The sequence below is a fragment of the Hippocampus comes genome, unplaced genomic scaffold (genome assembly GCF_001891065.2).
Source record: "Hippocampus comes isolate QL1 unplaced genomic scaffold, H_comes_QL1_v1.1 scaffold43, whole genome shotgun sequence".
Classification (NCBI taxonomy): domain Eukaryota; kingdom Metazoa; phylum Chordata; class Actinopteri; order Syngnathiformes; family Syngnathidae; genus Hippocampus; species Hippocampus comes.
The window spans coordinates 322,665-349,378 of NW_017805276.1; the positions used below are offsets into that span (position 1 = coordinate 322,665).

A 26,714-nucleotide genomic window follows, 5' to 3' on the forward strand; every position below is an offset into this window, starting at 1 on the left:
CAGGTAAATACATTTGTTCACATGCTGCCTTTCATAGAAAACATTTCCTCATAAAATTTCATTGAATACATGTCAGAAGAAAAAAAAATACAATCAAATTGGAGTAAAAAAAAAAAGGTCATGTTCCACACTTCCTCCTCAAACCACAGCATTACATCTGACTGGATGGTTTCCCATTTAGCTGCGTGTATGAAGAATCGTGTGTGGGAGGGAGTCCAATCAAGGAAATTGCCCCATTAACCAATGTTAGTTATGTGATAATCTCTTTTAAAGTGTTGACGGCACATTTGATCTAAAACAATCAGCGGAATAAATTATGCTCGGAAGGCAGTGAGCATTCAAGGAAACAAACAAAAAACAAAAAAAAGAACTGATGCTATGAAGTGCTGTAAGGAATCTCACAATGGAATCCTGCAGGTGAAGTTCATTTTGTGGAAAACAAGCAAACAAAAGAAGAAAAAAAATGAAACGGAATGTCTTCCTGCGCTCACTTGGTCATGTGGAGATTTCCTTCTCAGCTTTTCAAATCAAGTCTAAAATGTGATGGCACTAGGAAAGTCAACAGCTTATCTCTTGGTTCAAACGCACGCTCCCTCCCCTCACAGAGGAGTCAGTGGTGTTGAACACACACACACACACACACACACACACACACACACACACACACACACACACACACACACACACGGGATCATTGCACATCTAGTGGCACATCTTTCCCCCAGTCTGAAAATGCCGAGTCGGGCGTCACTGCAGCAAATACAAATGACTTCCCAAAAGGTTCAAATTACAGTACTGTTAAAAGTCTCATTGGACAAAAACAACATTACAAAAAATAAAGGCGAGAGAGAGAGAGAGAGAGAGAGAGAGAGAGAGAGAGAGAGAGAGAGAGAGAGAGAGAGGAAAAAAGCTTAACACTCAATCACCATCATTTTGAAAGCACTACACGGGAAAAGAATGTGATTAGATACCTGTAAATTATCATTTCCATCATAATTATCATGATTTATTATTCATTGTTATTGTCACCGTTGTGATGTGTGTTTTTTTCCAGAGAGGGGTTGGGGGTGGGGGGGTAGGGCTCAGTCACTGGGAGGAGGCCTTGGTGGCTATAGAGGACACGCAGTGCTGCTGAAAGCTGGGCGACATGGGCGAGCTGCAGCCTAGCCGCTGGTGCCGCGCGCCCTTCAGTCCAGCGTCGCCCTCCACCATCCACGGGGGGGTGGCAGCGGCAGCGGTGTTCAGGCCTTTGGGCGATTCGCCGGCGGGGGGCACCTCGGATGTGCTGACGTGGCTCTGGAGCACGCTGCTGATGTGGTTGAGCAGGTCGCTGAAGAACTCGGGGACACCCTCGTAACCTGGTGACACGGGCGGAACATCAGTTGCAGGCATGGTGTGATTAAGGGAGAGACTGACATCAGTGATGAGGAGTGATCGTCCTGCCACAAATTGCAAAAATCCTCAACTTCAGGTTTATTATTGGCCACAAATGCCACAAGATGGTAGCAAAGCACTATTTCTCTCTAATTGAAGCTCCTCAACTCACCTCAATGTGTCCCTGTAACCAAAATGACACACTCTAAATGTAGTTTCAAAACACAATTTAGCATAGTTTCTTGGTCACAAGATGGTGGCATGATGCGACTTTTAAGAGAAATTAAGCCCCAACTCACTTTGACATAATTCCTTGGCACCAAGGTGGCGGTAAAACCACTTTTGCCTAAATGAAGCTCCCCAACTCACTTCAACACCGTTTCTTGTTGGCACCAAGATACCAGAGGATGGCTGCAAAGTGCTACTTTTGCCTAAATGAAGGTCCTCAACTCACTCCAACAGAGCACAAAGATGCCACAGGATGGGAGCAAAACACGACTTTTGCCTTAAGTCCTCAATCCATTTCAACATAATTTCTTGGCCCCAAGACACCACAAGATGAGGGCAAAGCCCTACTTTTTCCCAGATGAACCTCCTCAACTAAGGTCGACATATTTCCTTTGCACCAAGATACCAAAAAGTGACGTCGGCGGAAGTGGTTCAGGCACAGCCTTGCACGGGATTCTTCAAGCACACTGGTTATTGCTTGCTGGCTGGATTGTGACATCATCTCTGTGATTCCACAAACCCACTGTGTCGTTGAACTCCACGTGTGTATCACTGACATGGTGTTTGGTTTCATTTATCATGCAGAAGTTAACTTCTCTTTCAATGCCTGTACAGCCTGGAACTAATTAAATCACTCAATTTTAGTATCCCAGAATGGACTTTGAATGAGAAGTTGGGAAAAAAACCCTCTAACCGGGGAAGGCGTTGACGTCAATGACAGCATGCTGGCCCGTTTGGTTATTTATGATGACGTCGATGCCGAACAAGGTCACGCCCAGGGCCTGCCGCAAGGACCTGGACAGTTCCCGGATGACGTCGTCGCTGGGAGGCTGAGACACACCCTCTACATTCTCCCTCTAAAAGCACACGCAAGGACAAACGTCGCTTCAGTTTCATTCGCCCTGAGCACAGACCTCTGCCAAGGTTGACTTGTGGGATCACAAAGAACGAAATGCTTCAGACCCTTGGCAAAGGTAAGAAACGTGCTGGTAAAGTCACATAAGATCTGAGTCGTACTGAGGTCAAGTCTGAGGACGACTCCGGCTTGGAAACGTTGTGGCTGTTGAAAAAAATGGCTTTCCTGTCTGAAAACATAAGAAAGCAAATTGTAAGTTGGTGATACAGTATACACCGGTATTGTATTTATTCATTGTGAGCAGTAGGTGGCGATATATCCCAATCATTGAGGAAACCACTGACTTGTAAATGTCTCTATCCCTTTGTGTGTGCATGCTATGTGTTGCTCGGAGCCACACAAATTAGCGGAGGTCATACGTTTTTTAGGAAGCCAAATGTAAGGCGCTCGCATTGAATTCACACCTCAAATTCATTAAATATGACCACTAAAATAATGTCATTATTTCAGGATATTTTACAATGCTTGGCCATCATTCTTTTCATCGTCACTGATTTAACTGGCGTGTTGTAGGTTTTAAAGAGACGTGCTCACATTAAGGATAATTAGGGCAAAGTTTAATTTTAGATTTCGAGGATCTGGGGAGAGTGGAGTGAGCATGAGCAGGTCTTTTGTCACTCCTAAAGGACACCACTCTGTGGGTGCGAGCCAATTGTAATTGCAGGGCACATATGGACAAACAACTATTCAGATTCACACCGGTGGACAATTTCAGTCTTCAAAGAACCTGTCATGCACGTTTCTGTAACATGGGAGGAGCTTGAGTACCCAAAGAGGCCGCAGACAAAGCCATTAGTCCACCTTCTAGCTGCTGAAGTCTTCCATAGTGTTCCCATGATAGTGTGACAAGTTCTATTGGACCAGACAGAACATTCCAGGCTCAGTGCTCCAAAGTGTCCTCTCTGCACTGTGAGTTTTTTTTTGTTTTGGGGGGGGGGGGGTCCCAGAGGAAGGTGGTTGCGTAAATCTTGGCTGTTTCTAAATGTGCACCGTACCACTGGATAATTTACAACCATGTTGGACTATCTGAGTCAACTGGACAAAAGTCAAGAAGCCTTTAAAGGTCAACCTCAAGGGGCGATAAAGACATTTTTCAGCATATTTTAGCGGTCATTTTGAAGGGGAGGGGTGGGGGGGATCTTCCTGGTGATCTTACCCGCAGGTCCGGCGGGGAAATTCTTGAGGGAGGGCCTCTCCACCACCGTGTAGGAGTCCCCAACCACAAACACCTTGTAGAGCACTGCGTTGTGGTTGATGAAACTCTGGACGACGCAGGGGGGCTTCACGTCCTTCAGGTCATCCTCGCTGAAGATAATGGCCATCTTGGGGGGCAGGAGGTCACAATTTATTTTCTACAAATAACACATCTTGCTTTTTCTCTCTGCCAGCAACAATTGAATGGCCTTCCACAAGATGGTACCAATGACATACCGAATTTTCCGCACTAAAAGGCGCTTCGGAGTATATGGCGCAGCTTTAACGAATGGCCTATTTTAAAACTGCTTTCATATAAAGGCGCACTGCATTATAAGGCGCATAGACTAGAAGCTACAATAGTGGCTGCAGTTGCATTATGCATCAACGACATGGAGCTACGCTAAAGGGAATACAATACAATACAGCTTTATTTATGTGGAGCTTTTACAAACGCGGCAGTTGTAACAAAGCGCTTTACAGAACATTTAAAATACGATGTCCAAAAAAAATCGGAATATTGATCGATCTATAAGGCGCACCAGATTATAAGGCGCACTGTCGGCTTTTGAGAAGATTGAATGCTTTTAGGTGCGCCTTATAGTGCGGAAAATACGGTAATGAATCCTGTGTTTACATATAGATATTTTGTGGGGTGATATAAAATATGTGCCTTGGCTAAAAACAGTTCGGGAAACTGATTTAACAAGTGTAGTTGTGTGGAAAGGAGTGGTGATGAGAAGCATCGCTGCTTCCTCGGTGCAAACGGTCAGCACAGGGCCACTTACCTCGTGGGAGTTGGTTCCATGGGCCACTCGCGTTTTGCAAACTGAGGAGCGAATCAAAATAGGCAGATGAGTCAGATGGTGACAACGTCGTGTGATCAAAAGGTCTAATTACTGTATATCAAATTTATTTTCATAATCGGGGTCAATGTGCTTGCGAGACTTACTGAAGGGGAAGGTGAGTCCGTGATTCCTGATCTGCTCCAGCACATCCGGGCTGCACTCTGTGTTGAGCACCATGAATGGAGGAGAGCAAATCCTCTCATCTAGGAGCACGACAAAGAAAAGACCAAAAGGAGAGATTTGGGGACTTAAAAAGGGAAAAAAAATACTTTGAAGAATCCTAACTTAGTAAGACAATAAATGGCCACTGGGAAACCAAAGTTGGACTTAAGATAAAGTGGATCCAAGTAACTTGGCAGACATTCGATATCAGGGGTCCAAAGTTCAAATTTAAAGAGGTTCAGTTCAGGGAAATATCTTCAAATGATATCATGCATATATTATAATCCGGTCGAAATATTTTGCTTTTAATTTGCATGTTCACCCCGTGGCTTTTTGTCCAGGTACTCCGGCTTCCTCCTACATAGCAAAAATATACTTATTGTTCATTGAAGACTCTAAAGTAGCGCAAAGGTCAGCATTTGAATGTGAATGCCTTTTTTGTCCTTAAGTGTTTGGCTGGCGACCAGTCCAGGGTGTACTGTACTCCACTTCTTGCCCAGAGTCAGCTACGACAGGCTCACTAACTCGATACCCTAACGAGGAGAAGTGCTCATGAAAATAGGTGGATGGATATTTTGTGGTCACCCACTGACTGTCACGAAAAGAAAAAGTCGCACTGCTCCGGAGTACAGTGTTCCAACTCCAGTCATTGTTCAATTTCAAACTCTACTAGTAACAAAATAACAAACTACGTCCTACATTTAGAAAACTGACCAAAAGTAAAATACAATTATAGTGAAACTGCCCTTTGTTTTCATGTTAGTCATTTAATATATGTGAGCGTCCAGGGTTCTTTTTCAGTGGATTGCTTTACAACCATACAGAAGAAGGAAGGTCAAACATGTTTAGTACAAAAATACACAGTGACCTTTTTATTTATTTATATTTTAATTTTCTGACACTCGACAAATTCTCCATGTGTGTGTGTGTGTATATATATATATATATATATATATATATATATATGAGATGCTAAACTGAAACAAAAATGAACTAAAATGAAATATCCCAAACTATCATCATAACACACACAGGATGTCCCGAGACACAGGAAGCAACAGACAAGAAGAGTCACCAGTCACTAGACAGATAATTAAACTGACGTGTGATCAATGGCTCATTCGTCCTCAGCATCCACAAACGGGTAAATGACGCAAACGTCTGTACGTCTTTTTTTTTTTTTTTAATGCTCCATTCACTTGATTATGTTCAAGGTTATTCTTTTCCGGTGCAAGTGAAAAACAGCCCTGTCCTTGTTGTTGGAATAAAATCAGAGGTTTTTTTTTTTCCTTCAAATTTTGTGGCTCGATGAATTCCACCTTTGGAGAAACCAACGGATAAAGTATAATGCGGTGGAGCCCATACCTCCGCCAAGGCTTAACAATATCTAATACTGTACATTTAAAAGTCATCTCATTAACCAGTTAACACTTACCATTCAGTCATGGTTTGCAAGCAATGGATATTTGACTCCATGCGGTGGAGCAACACATTTAGACAGATAATGTTTATTATCCTTTGCTAAAAATGAGGAATATTCCAGCATCTCACTGAGTCACATACGACAGGAATGGTTAGAAGACGGCTATTGTTTTCCGTTTGTGCCTTCATGACTGTGCAGCATTATACCGGTTCCCGGTGGCCAGGGTGGGCACGTCAGGGGGACCAGCGTAATGAGCTGGATTGCAGCATTAAATCATGGTGCTATTAATTATGTCATGACGTGATTTGAAGTGCAATATTATAGAGTGCTTTTTAAAAAAACATTTTTGAGTGGGGGATGGAATCAACGAATGGCATTTCCGTTCCTGTTTTTTTCAGTTACAAGTGCAGTCTCGGTCCAAATTAAACTGATATGTTAAAGCAGTATTATCATATTATCTGCATTTTTATGTACAGTATAGTATGTGCATTGGCAAATTCATTTGGGGAAAACTGCATTGTGGAGCCAAATGCCACACAAGGTTCCACAACTGGACGGACACTGCCCAACGTTTTTCCCTCAAATACATACAGACTGGATTGAAATGTCCAAAAATAATCCCCTTGGGCAGGACAATTATCGGAATCTGTGCCAACATTCAATGTTTTCTTCCTGTGCCCATGCGAAGCCCCTCTACAAAGTTTCATGGCAACTTTGGTTTTTGTAGCCCTGTTCACTAACCCACCATCCAACACAATAAACCTGCTAAACGTCATCAGCTGTTAGCCTCGGCAGTGGCAGGGGATGAGGGGCGTTTGTGTGTTCATGTGTTCCCCCCTGCTTGTGCTGATGTCAGGACAAAAATCATGTCACATTGTTGCTGGATTGTAGTGGGCCCCACAAGTTATCACAAATGATGAGTGGGTTTTTCCCCTCCTCCAAAAAGGAATGAAGACTAAAGAGGGCAGTGACACGAACAGGGAAAATCCGTACAGTCCATCATGCAAACACACTTCATCTCTGCCATCAATAACTGCTTCAAATAAAGTGTATGCAGAAAAAGTGGCTCGGATTGCATGACTGTCCGTGTCTTTTGTGTTGTGTTGTATTCTTTTGTCATTTTATGTTCACTGTTCTGTTGATGGAGGCACGGGTACCCGCAGCGGCTCCTCTCTCTCCTGTGGTTGCGAGGAAAGAAATTTCATCTGTGCTGTATGTTGCACATAGGGCATATCTGACAAGAAAGTTGACTTGACTTAATATGTGCAAGTGAGATTGGTGCAGCCGAGTTTGATTCCACATAGTCTCTGCAAGCAGGAAGACCACAGGGTCACCGATCACTCATCTCATCTGTCTCATCCCGCTCGCTGTGTTATTCCAGCAGGACATGAATAGCACTGTTTAGTGTATTTTCAAAGGGGGGGGGGGGAGAGCATTGCATTTTACATTACCGAGGTGTATCATACTAGCGACAAATGTCAGTTCTCTGAACCAAACGGCAAATGTTATGAGACACAAAGAAAGGATTTCTAATCACGAGGGCTTTGCGCAGTCCAAAACGTGGTGACGTTTGGCGCTGAAGCACTTTCGTGGTGGGGAAGATGACGTGCAGGTGGAGTGGGCGGGTATCAATCCGGCTCTGTCTAAACACCGCGTGTTGGCGTCAGACTGAGCGGAGCCGAGGACGAAGGTTTTACAGGACTTCATTGCAGGATTCCCTTTGAAACGTCACCCACCATTTCCATTGGTTTCTTTTTTTGGTCTTTCTTACTCACTCTGCTGCCTCAGGTCAGAGGACAAAACATTCACCCCCCAAAAGTTGAAACAATTTGGAATTCGAAAGCAGTTTCCCAGCCGTCAATAACAGTCGGAAAAAAAGCCTGTTCCGATGTTGCGTCTGGCATAACAAAGTCTCATCCTTTCTCAAGCAATGAACGAAGGAAAAAAAAAAATGACCAAGTGATGGCTTATCGCTTGAAAAACTTCAAAGTAAAGGTAGTATCGGATGAATTACCTACATGATTATTTTTACACATGGACGTCAGTTAGCGATGGTAAAATGCGACTTCACATATTACGTGCAAAGCTAAGAAAGGTTTTCTGATTGTGACAGTTTGGCTCCAATTATTTGCCGTGTGAAAAACGGGGCTGGCGTCCCAGTCCGGATTGTTTTCGTCTTTCGAGGCTCGGCTATAAAACGCTGACAGTAGCCAAGAACCTTGAATTGGACCTTGAGTGATCCATCAATCAGCAGCAGCTCATCAGGAAGACGTTTGTTTGACGGGCAAGATACGCCATTCCGGGTTTATCCGAATGAAGACGAAGCGTGGGATTTTCCCCAACATTCCTTATTTTGTCGGCCCGTTCCGAGGCACCTTTGAGGAGGACGACGGAGAGTTTCAACGGGACGCGAAGCCTGCGTTGCAGCTTTTGAGGTGCTTCGCCAGTCGCCGGTCATTCCCGTTGCTATTTCGAGCTTGTTTTCCAGAAAACATGGCATTGGACTGCAACGCGCCAGCTGCATTTGCGATATTTTCAAAGTCAACTCCATACATGGCCGTGCATTGTGCTCGCTCCGAGATGGTTTGTCCTCCAATTCGATTCATGAATCATTTGGGAATATCTGGATTGTTTATCGGCATACGCTCCCCGCAAAGCATTATGACAAACAGGTTGACATGTGGCTATAACTTCCAGTAATATGGTGCGCGCTCCGCTCGGAATGAGTGTCCACACTCCCCCAAAGTGTTTGTCTTTCTCATGCTGCAACTATGATTAATTATTAATCTCCCGCATAAACGGGACAACTGCTATGTTGAGCCATGCCACGGATTAAACGCTGCAGGCGCAGGAACCTCAAGACGATCTGTTCCCGTGAACAAATCCCGAGTGTTTTATCCGGAGCACTTTTAAAAAGCTGTTGACTTGACAACGGTTTCTGTCGGCGAAAACAGTCTGAGCTATGAAAACGGGGGATGAGTATACAAAAGGAAAGTGTAGAATTCCACTGCCTAACACAAAACCAGGCAGGGCTGGGTCATTACTGCTCATGTGCCCGCCTCCCCCCACCCCTCCCCAACTCATTTTTACACTTAGTTGAGCAAGTTTAACCACAGCACACCATTTCGATGCGCTGTGACTGAAACCACTTTAGAATGAATGAATATTATAAATCGAGAGGAGCCAGATGAGGTGGCTCGGGCATCTGATTAGGATGCCTCCAGAACGCCTCCCTGGTGAGGTGTTCCGGGCACGTCCCACCGGCAGTGGGCCCCGGGGACGACCCAGGACACGCTGGTGAGACTATGTCACCCAGCTGGCCTGGGAACGCCTCGGGATCCCCCAGGAAGAGCGAGAAGAAGTGGCTGGGGAGAGGGAAGTCTGGGCTTCCCTGCTGCCCCGGATAAGCGGTAGAAGATGGAAGGAAGGATGGATGGATGGATGGATGGAGGTATTAAAAAAAACAGAACAGTCCAGTTGTGGCCTGGATGAATGGAAAATATTCCCAAGCAAGGTATTAAAAAGGACTTCATTTCCCAGAAAAAGCACTTTGAGAGCATCCTGCTATTGAATATTAGTCTGAGTCACGTTTGTCTTGCCGTCCAAGCTGCTTCGGGGCCTTGTGCTCTCTGCTGATAAGGACGAGGAAGTAGGGCTGAGCAATTAATCCACTATCGATTAATTCAAGTTTATTTGTCAGGACGTCTTTTTTTTTTTAGCATCTTCTCTGGTTCGATATGCATCCCTGCTGACGTGCTCTGCCCTACAGTTACACAACATGGCTACAAAGTGGACAAAATATCACGTCTCTATTGCCAACTGATTGCAGCTATTGGGTTGCTACATAAAGTGACTTTTCTTGACCGGTCATGCGAGCGTTTTAAAATTGAGCGAGCTTAATTCAAAAGGAAGAAACAGATTACCGGTACTTGAGCAGAATCATTTGAAAAGACTCAAAGACATGCTGCCCATCGAAACATTTCAAAAGCGTCGATATAGCGAAATGCTGGAAACCTCTAAGTATCGCACATCCACACCACAAATATTTTTGCCTTGCCTCACCTGTGCAACTGCGCTTGAGAAAAGAATGTGAGGGAGTTGCGATGATATTCGTACTCTTATCCATGGAACAGCCGAGTCATGCAGTTTGATGGTTCGTTCTATTATGATGAATTTAACATTGTAATGTCATAAGGAATATCCTTGACCGGTCATGCGAGCGTTTTAAAATTGAGCGAGCTTAATTCAAAAGGAAGAAACACATCACTTGAGCAGAAGCATTTGAAAAGAATCAAAGACATGGTGCCCATCGAAACATTTCAAAAGCGGCGATTTAGCGAAATGTTGGAAACCTCTAAGTATTGCACATCCACACCACAAATATTTTTGCCTTGCCTCACCTGTGCAACTGCGCTATTGACCGGTCATGCGAGCGTTTTAAAATTGACCGAGCTTAATTCAAAAGGAAGAAACAGATTACCGGTACTTGAGCAGAATCATTTGAAAAGACTCAAAGACATGCTGCCCATCGAAACATTTCAAAAGCGTCGATATAGCGAAATGCTGGAAACCTCTAAGTATCGCACATCCACACCACAAATATTTTTGCCTTGCCTCACCTGTGCAACTGCGCTTGAGAAAAGAATGTGAGGGAGTTGCGATGATATTTGTACTCTTATCCATGGACCAGCCGAGTCATTCAGTTTGATGGTTCATTCTATTTTGATGAATTTAACATTGTAATGTCATAAGGAATATCTTCACATACATGTTTTGAATAAAGGTGTAGTTTTAGGGAAAGCGGTTATTTTTCTTCCCATCTATAAAGACCTAAATGATGATAAAAATATCAAGAGATTTCTGTGGAAGTCAATGCAAGTTTTGGAATAAAAACTTCAAAGTAGCCTTTCTGCACTAAACCTAAAAATTTAATGCTAACTTTAACACACTTTCACCACGCTACCATAACGTTGCCACTGTTATGTACAGTATATATATATTTTTTCCAAGCGTCTGATGATACTCCTCCATAAATTCCAACCCTGGAAATAACTTTACTGATGCACAACAACCAGTAGATGACATCGATGTCTTATTTTAGACATGAGAACAGTTTGTGAGTCCATTCGGAGAAACAGCTGCACTTTGTGCAAACTAACTATTTTTCTACTGCTGATCATAAAAGAACAGATAGAGTCAGAATCAAACTTTTTTTTTTCCCCTGGCGAAAGGAGTGACCGGCAGGAAATGAGTTACAGGGAGAGTGAGTAAAAATGTGATTTTTTTTTTTCAATGTCGATTATTTCAAAGAAACACCATTAATTTCAATGCAGAAAAAAAATCACAACGTAATTTTTTTTAATTGTAATTGTCGGTGAAGTCATCGCTAATTATATTACATAGGGCGCAGGAGCCTACAGGAGGCTGCCATGTTTCTGCTACGGATACCCGAAGGAGACACACCATGCGAACGTAGTTCCTCAACATCATGACTACGGCATTCGTAAAAAGTCCAAGAAGTCGTTAGTGATGACATTTTGCTTGCACATATGCTGAAGAATTGGTGGTAGTGTGGTCTCTCCGAGGCACCGTAGTGTGCGTATGTGCTTCAAAATGCTTGCGCTTCGAGATAAGGCTGTTGCATTCTATTAGCTCACCACTAGATGGTGCAATATTACATACATACACAGTACCTTTAAGAAAAAAAAAATGTCGATGGTGGAGGTAACGTACAATCGTACAATCGCATCGATGTCTTCCTAACAAGCCTGCTGATTGTATGGTGTAAGATGATCATGTCTTTCTCCCAGTGTTTGTGTTGAAAGCAAACCACAGTTGTCAAGGAGGTTTGGCATGCTGGGCCAACACCACCAGCACTGATGGGATCCGAGTGGTGGTGGTGGTGGTGGTGCGGGTGGGTGGATGGGTATGGGGATAAGAGCCATCTTCCTGTTCAAACCAAGTACACAGAAGGGGACAGTGATTCCTCATTACATAACACCCAACGCGTGTGTTTGGAGAAAAAGACGCCTTGTTGAAATTCTATTTTAGGAAACTTCGGACAGAGGCGGCGTGAAACATCTCTAATCACCGCATCCCGGCACCCGATATACACAGGGCCGTTCACCTTTATTAAAAGGCTTCCTGCCATGTACGGTGCGCCAGGAAATGTGCATGAGTCACAGGTGTGTTTACAGTGTGAGTGGGTAGAGAATGTGCCGGTGTCGTCACAAGCTCCAGTCAAAAAGGCCCCGCTCATGACTTGATAGGACTCGACAACAAGCGGAGGAGGGGGGGGGCAGGTTCTGATCTGCCTGTGACAAACATACGGAACCCGCCTCAAGCAGCAGGAAATGGAAAGAAATGGAAAGATGCGTTTGCCATCCTCAGGAGGAGGACAGGAGTTATGGTGCGAGCCTTCAGCCCCGCAGGCGAGGATTTAAACATCTGCTCGGAAACGACGAGGGCAAGAAAAGAGCAACACAGCGGTCGTTTGTTAGCAAGGTGTCAATGGTGGAAAGGGAGAGCAAAGACAGAGCTCGTGCGGCTACGATGACACCATCATGTGAGGAGCCCGTTGAATGATCACTTCCTGGATCATCAGCAACTTCGGCTTTCATCAGAGAGAAGCAGTTTGACTCTTCATTTGGCTTAAGTCGATTACTTGCTATTGAATGTTTAAGTGATGAAACAATTGTTCTAAAGATAGTCCTGAAATAAAACTAATGGGTGGATCAAAACATACCTCCCTTGAATATTTTCTGCCATCTAAAATGACTATAAAATGGACATTTCACAGAAAGGTGTTGCTGTCTGTAACCCGATGACACGGTAAACTATCCACTGTCCCTGAAAGGGTTAATCTGGAGTGGATGAATTTCACTTCGCTACTCTCACCTTGCATACAGCTTTCTATCCTATGGATGAGCTGGTAAGACTTGCAGCGGTCCAGTAGAGTCCTGATAGCTGGCAGGGGGTCCAGGACAATGGTCTCGGGGTGGGCATCAATGTAGTCCTGAAGAACAAACACAGATTTCAGTCCCTACTTTGCATGTCTAAAATAATAAGGATGACTCACACTTTTATTGCCTGCTGCTTTTGTGATATTTCCGACTAAAATGTTTGTGGCTCACAATGAAAGTATTCAAAGGAATCTCGGTCTAAGGCACAGTCAGAGATGTCATCTAAACACCGGCATTCCATGAAAGGGTCAGCATGCCTCACTTGACAGAGAATGAGATGTATGCCAGCCGGTCTGTGTGGATTATATCACACCATCCCTGCATGGCCGACAGTTGGGCCGGTGCGGGGTTGCCTGTTTTACGTAACAGCGCTCCAACCCATCTCGCCTCGATGGATTTCTCCGCCAACCTTCGCCGCAATTTCTTCTCTGACACACAAACGCTGTCAGCCGGAGCTGGCTGGCTGACGTGTGCATTAAACAAACAGGCTGCCTCTTTGAATTTACAGCTCTTTGAAAAACGGCGCAGCAGCGGCGTCACACGCGCCCCTGCCTAAAAGTAAACATGCGCCGAACACACGCATGCAATGGAAATGTCTTTTTGTAGAGCTGAAGAATTCATCTTTCGGATTTAGCCAGATCGAAATGGGTGATACAGATGAAAGCCCATTATGCAAGTCAAACATGCTGCTGCCAAAAATAAAGCCATGCTAATCTTCCCGGAGTTTAGTGGAACACATTGATGATAAGGACAATCCACAGCTGATTTTCGCATCCCAGAGGAAGAAACGCATTCAGCGCAAGACGAGAGACGAGGTGTAAAAGACAAGTGGGTGTTAAACGCTTTGGCTTTTCATCTCCCGCTGCAGATCAGGTTTGGTCGAGGGATCAAATCTGTGGCTGAGGTCACTTAGATTGACCGCCTCGATCATCGGCTGTCAGTCACTGGAGTAAAACATGCTTGCAGCAGCCACCAGAGAAAAGCTAGCTCATGTTCACAATAGAAACACATCATCACTGATGAATGTTGTCTTCAGGGAAATATTCCAACAACAGGACTACGTGCTAATGTTTGCGAAGGTTAGCCTCTACTTCAAATGGAAAAATATGCCCAGCAGGCAAAAAAACGGATATTTTCACCAAAGTCTACATGTGTGATAATGAAAATACTCCAAGACAAAAGTCACTACTGGTTGAGATGAAAATATGATGGCATACAGAATACCTCTGAAGTGTAATGCCCTAAAAATCCTACAATTCGGAACTCAACAAAAAAAAAACATTTTCAAACATTCAAATTTGCAAGTGGAACAGCCATCATGTGTGATGACACAATTGCTTCATTTTCATTGCTTTCATTTTGACATCAACGATAGCTCGACCAGCTAAGCAAACACTTCTTTTCAATATGACCACAGGGTAAAATTTGGAGCAGTGACCTACGGTCCATGTGAGATATTTCTCCCTTTGGGAAGAAGGAAAAAAAAAGTCTTGAGGAGTGATCGGAAGCTGTCGTCACGTCAGCGCAAAGTTGATATGCTGTTCTTTGGTCGCAACAAAGTCATCGTGATTCCGTGCGCTGACAGGTGAGCAATACCTGCACTCGTTGCACCAGCAGCACCGCCTGAGAATCGTTCTGGTCCGCCTCCAGGATGAGGTCCGTCAGTTTGTGGATGATGACGTCCAGGGGACCCTGCTCTTCGAGAGGCTGGCTGAGGTCCAACTGTGGAGAAAATAGCAGATCTGGGTTTGGGTTCAAACAAGGGATAGACGTCTGACTAATGGTGGATTTACACTACATTGGTGGAAGTGATACAATTACGTTTTTTTTTTTTTTGGGGGGGGGGTTGCTTCCAAGCGCCCCAATTACAGAGAGCAATTGCAGCGCAAAAAGAGACAGAGGGGGAATGCGTGAAATTGAATATCTTCCCATCATAATCAGGCCTCTCCGAGACGTGGATAAAAATACAAAATGATCAGATAGCTGCCAACGTGACTGCAGCGTGAACAGACAGATGGACCCTCTTATGTGAGCCTGAAGTAATTGAAATATGTCCGTCTGTGACAAACACACACACACACACACACACACACACACACACACACACACACACACACACACACACACACACACACACACTGCACAAACATATGTCCATTTTTTGCCATGTTTAATTTTTCCAATGTTAATGGGATGTCCGAAATGCGAACATTAATCATTAATATATATATATTTTTAACCCTTTCAGGGACAGCGGTTACTACAGCGGACAGCTTATCATATTACAGTGTTACAGGGTGCATGAAAGGGTTAATGAGAAAAACGGACACACGTGTTTTTCACGGGACAGCGACGATATGCAATCTACAAGCGATATAATGAGTGTGGCAACTTGTCCAATCATTATTTATGCATGTGGCCCTTAAACGTTCAACATTTTTTTTTCTATTCCATTATTTTCTTTGCCGTGAAGTGATGTCTTCAATTTTAAAAGCAGAGATGCGGTCTTGAAATCTCAAAACTTATCACAATCTTGACAGAAACTGGAGACAAATCTTTTCCTTCGTTTTGTCTTTCCCACAAAGTTTGAAAATCGAGACATTTTTTAATGGGATCGAATAATTTCTTTTGGAATGTTCTGAACTCCCTCTTCGATGCCAATTTCCTGTTGATTTTTATAATCAAGCCTTCAGGTGTGGCCATAGTGTGATATGTATGGGACTTTGCTGACAATTTTGGTTTAAAATGTAAACTGAATTTCGCCTGTATGCGTATACATTTTAATATATTCACAAAAGATGCAAGGCATCATCATTTAGAGCTGCGTCCATAGAGCGTCAAATTATGTGCGTGCGTTTTTGTAACTACCAGAGTTCAAGTTGTATTTGCTTTGGCACGATTTAGTCTTGATGTCATCACGCAATCTATCTTTCACGACCAGTGAGGAGAGCCAGGCATTCATTACATGCACGGCATAGTCAACAGATATCAAATTCGCCTTTGTTTAAAATGTATTCCGGTCATTGTTTGTACTTGCCAAGTGGTTCGCAAGTAGAAAATCCAGTTCTAAGAGTGACATAAGAGCTTAGTGGGACTGCACGCACACAGCCACACACCTAAACATCAACTTTACCAGTGAGTGATAGATTTTAGCTGACAAGCACTTCGCTGAGGAAAAGTTCAGTTCACAGAGGACCAAGTCAGTTGGTCGTGACAAAAGAGCACTAAAAGAAAAAGAGCATTTTGTCTGTTTGTGTATGAGACCACTTATAAATATTTAAAATACAATCATGTTTAAAGGTTTTGGGGATGTGCTTTTTTTTTTTCTCTTTTTCAAGCAGCTCTCTCTGAGTTGGGGAGTTGAAGATAGAGTAGTCACACAGAGGGATTAAGTAGCCTTCATTGTGTAAGGACGAGTAAAAAGTGTACTTTTTGATGAGCATGTCCTTAAACCTCAACCCAGACCTTGGCCATGTGTTAAATAACAGCACAAAGACAAAACATCTGACTGACTGACTGATAAAATGTACTCGACTTAGGTCACAGTTGCGACATATTTAAAAGCCCATTACAATTCCTTCAATGGCTTAAATCCTAATCCGAGCAAATTCATGTTAGCATAACGCGGACAGCGGAGTAAATCGATTTCCAAATAACGAAGACCGGGTCTTGCATGCAAATGAAAATAAAATATTGAAACACCTGTGCAAATGGACCTACAAAGGTCAGACTGCAGAATCCGCAGTATGCAAACCTGCCTCGTATATACCTTCGTCACACTGAGGGCGATCAATGTGAGATTGTAAAACGGTACGCGGTTTCGGTTAGTCAAGGGCGCGCCGCATTCGGAGGAACACAATGTTAATGATTATGAGAGGTGATAGATTACTCATTATGGCAACATTGTTCCTTCAGCAAGGTGTAAATCTGTAAAACATCCTTTGATTATTTTTATTTCTTTACTCAACCACCTCACAGAGAAGGTACAATCCAACAGTAGCTCCAGCTATACTTAAACTTGATAAGACCATTTCTGAGTGGCTATATTACAATCTGCTATGAGTAAATGCCATTTCAAACGGCATCCCCCGCGACGATGTTTGGGAAAGAGGCAAAAATAACACCGAGCTAGGTCAGGTGAGTAGAGAAGGTGTTCCACGATGGCGATGCTCTTCTTGGCCAGAAACGGTCAAATTCCTAGCCGATTGTGAGGAAGCGCTTCATCATGGTGAAGCAGTCGCAAGATGTCCTGCCACAACTTTTCTCACGTACTGAGCAGAGCGAACGCGACAGGATCTGGTTGATCATCTGGTGAACATTGAAGGGGAAAACTTGGGAGTTTATGGTCTGGCTGGGAAATATATATTTTGTGACAATAGTCCTGGAACCTTTCTGACACACCTCGCACATTAGTCAGAATAAAACATACAGCATAGTCTCCGGTATTTACTTCTCAAAATGTGTTTGTAGGCCATGGTAAGGGTACTAATTTCATTCAAGAGGAGACAGAGCAAGAAAATGGGGAGACTATATGGAGCATCATACTGCAGCCATGTGTAGAGCTGAGGCATAGCAACAGGGTAAGCTAGCATTAGCATGTGCGTTTATTTCCGTCATACATCCTGAAATGACGACACGGCAAGACTGAATTTGCTTGACCAGTGAGGGACTAGCTGTGGCTAATGTCACCAAAATTGAAGCAGTACAATCTTTTGGCAATAGAAATAGGGTGAAAGCTGTTTTGAGTTAGGTTGGTCTCGTGCGGAGGAAAAGCGAGAAACAAGAGTCCAAAATAGCTTGCTTGTTCTTTTTTGTAAAAGGTTGCCGGTAATCAAATGCAGGGACAATAACATTCCCACAAATTGGCACAAAAAAATTCGAGAAAATAAACCTGGTGCTTTCGCAATGATGAATCACAACATTTCTGGATTGACTACAATAGTTTATGGTCGCTGGGATTGGTTTCACAACTCCACTAAATCTGTCAAAAGCAGAGTAGAGATTCTGACGTGACTCTATGCTGGTGACACGGTACAAAACAACATCCTACTCACATCCTTATGCTTTGCCATGTCCGTATAAATTAGAATAATATTAAAGGATCATTGCTGATGCAAAGAAAGTACACTAGATATGTTAACAAAAACAGTTTAAGTTTCAGGTAAAAAAATATATATTGTGAGATAAAATCAGATGGTAATTCACAAACCGTGAGTACAATAAAAACAAGACAACAAGAATCCTGTCAAAAATGTATACAATAAAATGTTAGTCCTCAAAATGTTCGTGGATATTTTAGTGAGCAGATAAGCTGCCGTGGTGGAGGCACATGGCAGATGTATGAGACACGTAGGCTGGGTGGCATGACTTGAATCGACCCATGACGGTTAAGTCAACACTCATAAAAGGTATGTTGTCACCTGTGGCTAAACCGGGAATAAAACTCAACTCAACTCAACTCAAATGTATTTATAGAGCACTTTCAAACAGCCATCGCTGCACACAAAGTGTTCATAAAACATGAACTGCTGAGACAATGGTCTCATGAGCAAAGGATATAGCATTAGCATATCGGTTTCTGTCATCGTGTTTGTGTTGCTATAAAGTCAAATAGAGGTGAAGTTCTCAAAAAATGAAAAAAAAATAAATAAAAATGCTCGACACCAAACAGCATCGACCTGCCAAAGACGGAGAAAATGAAAGCCACCCTGTGCAGAGACAGAATGAGCCCGCTTTCGAGCGGCCACCAAAAACCCAGCGGTAAAGTCATTGATGTGCTTCTAAAAGCTAAAAGCAGAAATGTCAACTGACGTCTCTGGCGACCCCTCTGGGGGCCGGGGGCTAGAAGAGAGCTATGGCGGTGATGGACAGCACAGAAAACACGCTGGATCCTGAGGGGAGAGGCTAAGGTCAAGGCCAATATATTTCCAGCTTTGATGAAGCTCTGTACCGGGGCCAGGCTACACTCATGGGAAATAAAAGATTTTACACAAACACTGGGAACAGAGGTCATAGGAGGAAAGTTTTCAACGGAACCTTACTGACCATAAAACACAACAATGTAAAACGTTGGCTGCACGATGCCGATGGGAAAAAAGAACAGATTTATCGTTTCTTTTTTTTTTTTTTGCTGTTGACTTAAAAACTAAAAAACCAAAGCCAATGGCAATAAAGACAACCCATGCGATGAAGCATTCTTCTAATGCAGTGGTTCTTAACCTGGGTTCGATCGAACCCCAGGGGTTCGGTGAATCGGTCTCAGGGGTTCGACGGACCTTCTGCCATGGAGGTTAAGACACACCCGACTCAATATGTTAATTAGTTATGACACGCCTGCTTGGCCATCACTGGCTGCAGATGATCACATTACAATTGGTGCTGCGGAAAATTTAGTTCGCTCAGTAGTCAATGTGTGACTGTCATGATAGTACGTTGTGCGATTTTTTTTTTTTTTAGAATGTTTTAATACACGCTAAAATAAACCCAAAGTGGCTGTACGAATATTGAAGAAATAGAGATAATTCATAGAGATAGTCTGTCTCGGAAGTTTTGGCTACTACTAGGATGAGCAACCTAGTGGTTGGTAATAGTTAAGAAGAACGTGTCTGACATCATCGTTGCAACACGGATCTCTGATCACCTCATGGACTAAAAGCATGCAAATACCTAATAAAGATAAGCACGGTTGTCAGCCAACCAAACGATCAATATGTCGTTGAAATACGAAGAGCCAGAAATTACCTTCACATTTCTAAACACTCGCCATATGATAAAAAAACAGTAACTCAGTAACTTTCTTTTGACAGCCCAGTCAAACAAAATTGATTTACTGCAACTGGCTCTCTTTTAGAGAGTCAATATCGGCTTTGTGAAGCACACCGCGCTAATCTCATCAGCCCTGCGATACAGACAGGCTAATATACAGATTCCTGCAAGGATGGGCCTTGTGAGCTCGAGGCACTATTGATGAGTTGATGTTTGAAAAAAAATAATAAATCGCATGGAGAGGAGTGAGCAATGAGGAAGCGTAATAATACAATAGTAGATGAGGGGGGAAAAAGCAGCAGCGAGTTGCCTGAAGAAACAATTTTGCAAAAGTACAAGTAAAACAAAAGAAGCCTCTTTTTTCAGGGGTGACATCCTGGTAGTGACAAAGCAAAGGGTTTTCATACATAGAAACTAGAAAATCATGTCAAGGGTTATTTAAAAAAACAAAACAAAAAAAACTGTCCTTTTTCCCAATGCAATGTCATGGCCAAATATCTGCCAAGGTTCCAGTTTTACACCACATATACCACATATGGCATGCACATTTGGCGAGTTTTTTGTTTTTGTTGTTTTTTTTTTTACATCAAAGGCGAGCCAACTTACTAAATTGTCTCATATGGGATGCTAAGACCAGCGAGGGCAAAAAGTTGAGACAGAAAGCCTACCAAACATGTCATCATGATGATGGCGAAAGGGCCCAAGTCGAATGCCGGCAGATGGACCACAAAATGTTTGAGCAAAAATTTTCTGGGAAGTTCACCGCAAATTCAAAACTCTGTTGTATGGCTTCATTTGACACCTGCGCCACAGAAAGTAAATTTAACTCCCTGTGAGGTAGGGAAAGTGGTCAACATATCTGTCCTGGCTACTCAGTTACAATATGGCTTTGTCGGTAATGATGCAAAAAAAAAAAAAAAAATTTTTTAAAAAAGTCAAAAAGGACTTGCTGTACAATGAAAGGTGAGCGGCCTTAAGTGTTTATGTGACATGACCTCCCCCCAAGTGGAAGCATCATTCTCACTCATCACAGCTGCACAATAATTATTTGAACTCCCGGTAATTTATACTTTTGTAGCACTCAATAATGTGAAAACATTAACAAGACATGTACAGTTAAAAGATTTATGATGATGACAGACCATGGAACAGATTCATTCGGTTTCAGGTTTGTTTTTCCTATGAAAAAGAATGCATCTTGAATTTGAACAAATTGGGGCAACTGTCCCTTTTTTGTTTGGATTAGATTGAAATTGCTTTGTTTTTGTTTTTCTTTATTGTTTGTTTCTACATCAATAAGAGTTCATGGACTATGTTTTAATATTTCTTATGAAGGGGTTGCGCTGTATACACGTCGCCACTGTAAAAAAAACAGCATGCGGGATGCAAAGAGGGTGTGGCTGGCATGCATTTATTACTTGTGCACAATAATCCACATCTTGTCAACTTTTGCCACTAACAAATGATTTGAGCCACGTACAGTGCACCAAAATGTTTTCTTTTTTATTATTATTATTATTATTATTTTTTTATCCATCTATTTTCAACACCGCTTGTCCCTACCAGGGCCGTGTGTGAGCTGGAGCTCATCGCACTTGACCCCTGATCTAGTCGGCAGCCAATGGCAGTATTATGTTTTTCTCGCCAGAAATACAACAAATTCATCCAATATACAAGGTTGACGTGTTATCACTGGGATTAGTCAGTCTGACTCCCGGGGGCAAGGTTGCGTAAATAAAGGATTATTTATTCTTCTCTAGGGACATTTATGATCATCTCTAAATTCACAGTAGTGCATGGACCCAGAAAAAGGGGAAAGTACTTTTCCCTAACCAGTGAGGAAGAAAATGCAGCATTGATTAGAAAAAGAAGAAGGAAAAAAAAACAATTGATGGATTGTAGAGTAATTCACCAGGGAAATGGGAGAATACAGCTTTGTACACAGACTTGTGTAACAGGGCTGAGGCATTACAATGGCCGTCATTATCTTCTCTCGTGATGTAGCCATGACAGTGCGGGGGGCTGACTGGAATTGGGTGCGGGATGGGATCGTGCAAACACTGGCGTCAATGGGTATCGGTGTAAGATCAGCTCTTTTAATTGGCATTGACAGTGCCGCTTCACGTACTGTATTACATTCACGCTTTTTTTGCAGGAGGGATCAAACTCGCTGGGAGATGAACGCAGTGAAGTGTGGAGGGCTGTTGAAGTCTCCGGCTCTGCGAGCCGCTGTGACTGTCTGAATAGCTGAAAGCACAGTGGGAGGCAAGGCATGCTTACATTGGGATTATTCCCATGACCGGCTTCTAACTGGGTGTTCTGCAATCGGCGGTGGAGCACAAGGGGGGGAAAAAAAAATCGTAAAGTGTGTGTGGTGGGGGGTAGGTGGGGGGTGCCACACCAGGAGAATTTGCCTGAGAGAAAAGCTTGGATCAATTCCTCTTCCATCTTACTGACAAGCACTTTTCAGCAATGAGCTCCCAGGATTTTGTATTGAATAGTTACTATCCTATTCAATGCGCCGTGTGTACTTGCACAGGGAAACGTTTTGTTCACTTGCATTTATTGCTGCGTTGTATACTGCCCTGCGGACACTATTTGCTAACCCCAAAGTCGTCAGGAAGAGAATTTATGTCATTTGATAAACAGTATCTAGAAAACTGTCGACCAGATTAAATATGGTTAAACAGTGTATGCATTGGTTTTTGTTTTTTTCTATTAGACATTTAAAACTTCTTGTCTGTGCAACTCTCTTGTAAATGTGAAAAATGCGGGTTCCGGTAAATCTTACGGGTATGCACAAACCGTATATATCCACTCCTATCTTCGGTCGTGAATTGCTTAGCAAAACTGTTTGCAGTGCAAGTGAATAAATGTGCTCATGACAAAAAAAACATCAAAAGAACGAGGAGAGAAACCTGAATAGCAACTGTTTGGTTACTGCAAAAGAGAACATTTCCTAGAAGAGCAAAGCAGGCATGCTTTAATGGTGTATAACGGAGTTTAATCGGTAAACACAACAACAATTAAGCCTCAACTAAAATTTTGGCATTCGGGATCGACATCAGCATACGCAAGAACAACAGGTACAGCACTTTGTATACAGCGATGGTTGTTTTAAAGTGCTCTCTAAATACAGTTGAGTTGAGTTGAGAATTTGACTATGACTGTAGGTTCGTGCTTACAAATCATTTTTTACATGAACAGCCCGAGGTGTTGAAAATCAAAGTTCAACAATTTCGGGAGGATAATGAGAACAAGCAGTGAAGAAGAAAAAAACCCATCCGTCATCTTGGGACTAGGGAGGAACTCCTATCAGTGTAAAGGAGAAATAAACCCGGCGATGCAAACTACGATTTGGGACAGAGCGGAAACATTTTGCAGACTAAGTCTGCGGTACAAGGAGCAAAAGCAAAATATATGACCTTACCTGAATAACCTCTATCCCTCTTTTCCTGAAAAATAAAAGAGACCAAGTATTAGTGAACAAAAGCAACGGTCAATAACACATAACTAGTCATAGGCATGATGATGATGTTGACCAAGTGGAATTTGGTCGATACGTTAGTACCAATGTTGGCCCTAAATGACAAAAGTACAATTAGTAATCCATTCGAACTTGGTAAATGAACATTGACTGCAGATTTGGACTATGAGTCCCATCTAGACAGACTCAGTGTGGTCGGCAGAAGCTCCAAAAATAAGTCCAAAATTAGTGATGGTATTACCACATGCCCCGGTTTAAATGAGGAGACGGTTAAAAAAAAAAAAAAAAATAGTGTTGAAATTTGAACACTGCCCAACACTAATTAGTATAGCTATCTACACAGTTTATGATGCAGAGATACATGGCAGGATGTTAAAAAGTGAAAACTACATTACAGATAATCAATACACATAGAGAGAGCGAGAGCAAAGTAGGACCATTGCAAATGTAAAGCTAAACCCCCACCACGCTCCTTAGAGACTGAGATTTTCTTATCAGACATACTTTAAATTAAAAATCAGTTGCTCGGCAACCAGCTGACTCCTCGTAAGAGAAGAATTCTCATAACAACATTTCATTCCATTCGACTGGTCACATCAACGCTGTGTATAAATTAGGAGTTCGAAGCACCAAGATCTCTGAGCTCTATTACAGCCATAATAGAAAAGGGGCAACAGCAGAGAACATTTGGCTGGAAACAGACAGATAACAAAATAAACAAACAAAAACTGCACCGCAATTTGCCCTGTGGCCCAAAAAAAAAAAAAGTTGAGCACGCGGCCTTGTCCATCCTAGTTGTTTTTGAGCTTACATCCCCATGACAACAGCAGCTCGGCTATTCAGCGCTTCACAACAATGTAGACATTTAATACTGCAGCTGCTGGCTCATTTCATGCACTGTGAATGCGGTCGTCAGTGGCGTCATCCCGCCTTAAATATGGAGGTGGTCTTAGAAGGTGAGCACTGTCAACAGAGTCAAGCAGGCAGGCGTCACGAAATGTGACGAAGCACCCGTGGCACATAAGATTTGATTGTCAAAGCCGCTGTCATAGGGTTGTTCACTCTTCTGTTTGGCTTTTATGGGACAACTCGATGAGCCTGCTGCCTGACAGTACATGTAGACGGGTTACAAAGTTTAGTGGGTGCGTCAGTGCCCTGAAGTAACCCGTTAACACAGAGAAGTGATCACAAAAATGTTTTGTTACTGTAATTCCACACGTGGGCGGCACGGTGGATGACTGGTTACCATGTCGGTCTCACAGTGCAGAGATGCAGGGTTCGATTCTGTGTGGCGTTTGCATGTTCTCCTCCCCGTGTCTGTGTGGGTTTTCTGCGGGTACTCCGGTTTCCTCCCACATTCCAAAATCATGCGTGGTAGGTAAATTGAACACTCTAAATCAGAGACATCAAACACGTGGCCTGCGGGCCAAATGCATGCAGGACGCTAGTTTGAGGTTCCCGCCTAGATATAAAAGTTGAATGTTAGTGCGGCCCGCGCGAGTTTGATATGGATGCTGTATGTATTACTACTACCAACATGGTAAATAGTTAGGTCTGTCTCATTCGAAGGCCGACAGCTTCGGACCACCCGGACTTTAGCGGTAACATGCCCCGCACCAGCTTGAATACACGTGTAAACCACGGATGTAACCAACCCGCCACTGCTGCTGAATACACATTGAGACAGACAAACAACACGCCCGTGTGACTGTCACCAGAGCTGGGTGCTCCAAAGCACCAGACCTAACGTTACGCACGCACAAGAATGGCGAAAATGAGTGCTAAGACGCTAACACGGAGCTAGCACTATTTCATACACACAAGCGAAGTTTGATGTGTATGTGTCCGTGTTAGCGTTAGCTCCATGCTAGCCACTAGCCGAACCTTTCAAACTGTTAAATTATTTCTTTATTTTATTTTATAGGAAATGGCCACCACAAACACTTTGTGTTTCCATGCTTTCTGACCTACCTACGCTGTGCTCGATGTCATATGCAGGCGCAGGACCCTAAGCCAATCTAGTACCAGCGGAAATTACTTTCTTTGATTTGTTTATTTATTTATCTTTTATTTATTTATCATCTTATTTTGTGTAGAAAAATAAAAGTATAAAACAAATAAAAATTAAAGATATTTGAGATCAGTGGAATGTTTTATCGGAGCTTTTCTTGTGGAAAATCGGAACCAAAGAGCTGAAAAAGTGTAGGGTAGGCCTCACCTCGACTCTCGCTCCAGCGGCCCCCATGTAAATTGAGTTTGAGACCCCTCTTCTAAATTGTCCCTAGGTGTGAGTGTGAGCGCGGATGGTGCATCTCTGTGTGCCCTGCGATTGGCTGGTAACCAGTTCAGGGTGTATCCCGCCTACTGCCCGAAGGCAGCTGGGATAGGCTGCAGCACGCAGGCGACCCTTGTGAGGATAAACGGATCAGAAAATGGATGGATGGATAATTCCACACTTAATGCGTCTGATCTGTTCCTTTCAGCCACCGAAATATGATTTAGTGACCTGACAATTCATCAGAAAATATTCCCTTACAGGTAGCCAGAACTTCTGAGTTGGGATGTGAATCAATCATGATGCCATGTAATGAGCGATGACTACATTTTCGATATGCATTTTACTTTTTCTTTGGCTTTGTGTGTTTTTCCCCAACACCTTTTCTAAAACAAATAGTTAAGGTTGGATTCATCTTTATACTACAATATGTATATTGCGATGTCTCGATTTATGGGTTTGAATTGGAATGAACGGAAATGCCGTTTAACTCTTCCAGCGCTCCCCCCGCATTTTTTTTTTACACTCTACATCAGGGGTCCCCAACCTTTTTTGCCCCACGGACCGGTTTAAGTACTTGAATAGAATGTAAATTACCGGTAATTCGTTTGTGCATTGCGATAATTCAGTGGTTTAGGCACTTTGGTCACAAGGAAGCCGTACAATACATCCAGACATATTATCCATAGATTTGATGATGAAACAGAAGAAGACCAATTCAACTGAACTGCAATTGTTTTTCGTAGAGGGTACAAAATACAGGATACACCTGTGAGAATTGTATGCTCTGCCTGCATGTGTTGCTGCTTGCCGTGTTCATTACTTTGGAATGTTCTTGTGATGTGTCAACTATTCAAAAGAGCGCCACATGAAATAATGAGTGTATGTATCCCATCAGAGAGCATTATTTTATTTTTAATTTTTTGAAAATATGACGCCCTATAACACGTCATCAGGTTAAGACTTTCCACAGTTTTTTTTTTTTTTTTTTTTTTTTTTTTTACATAAAAACACAAAGGTACCAAAACAGTAATTTTGTACACTAAAAAAGTACTTAGATATTACGGACAACACGCTGCA

General features: G+C 42.9%; 1 protein-coding gene and 1 long non-coding RNA gene across 3 annotated transcripts in view; both read right to left on the reverse strand.

Moving 5' to 3' along the window:
- Positions 1-968: 968 nt before the first annotated feature.
- Positions 969-26,714, reverse strand: part of itpk1b (inositol-tetrakisphosphate 1-kinase b) — a 30,532-nt gene continuing 4,786 nt past the window's right edge. The window contains exons 3-12 of one of the 2 annotated variants that reach the window (XM_019870193.1): positions 23,303-23,327; positions 14,704-14,829; positions 13,043-13,160; positions 4,665-4,763; positions 4,501-4,541; positions 3,675-3,840; positions 3,287-3,370; positions 2,620-2,687; positions 2,297-2,459; positions 969-1,358 (exon numbers count right to left, since the gene is read on the reverse strand). In XM_019870193.1, coding sequence (XP_019725752.1) covers positions 1,087-1,358; positions 2,297-2,459; positions 2,620-2,687; positions 3,287-3,370; positions 3,675-3,840; positions 4,501-4,541; positions 4,665-4,763; positions 13,043-13,160; positions 14,704-14,829; positions 23,303-23,327 — 1,162 coding nt within the window. In that variant the 3' untranslated portion in view covers positions 969-1,086. The remainder of the gene's footprint in view (positions 1,359-2,296; positions 2,460-2,619; positions 2,688-3,286; positions 3,371-3,674; positions 3,841-4,500; positions 4,542-4,664; positions 4,764-13,042; positions 13,161-14,703; positions 14,830-23,302; positions 23,328-26,714) is intronic. The other variant, XM_019870194.1, reaches the window with a different exon arrangement.
- LOC109516028 (uncharacterized) lies at positions 10,368-10,991 on the reverse strand. Its single transcript, XR_002168283.1, has 2 exons — positions 10,765-10,991; positions 10,368-10,545 (listed from the first exon to the last, which is right to left on the reverse strand). It is a non-coding gene; the product is annotated as an uncharacterized LOC109516028 (long non-coding RNA).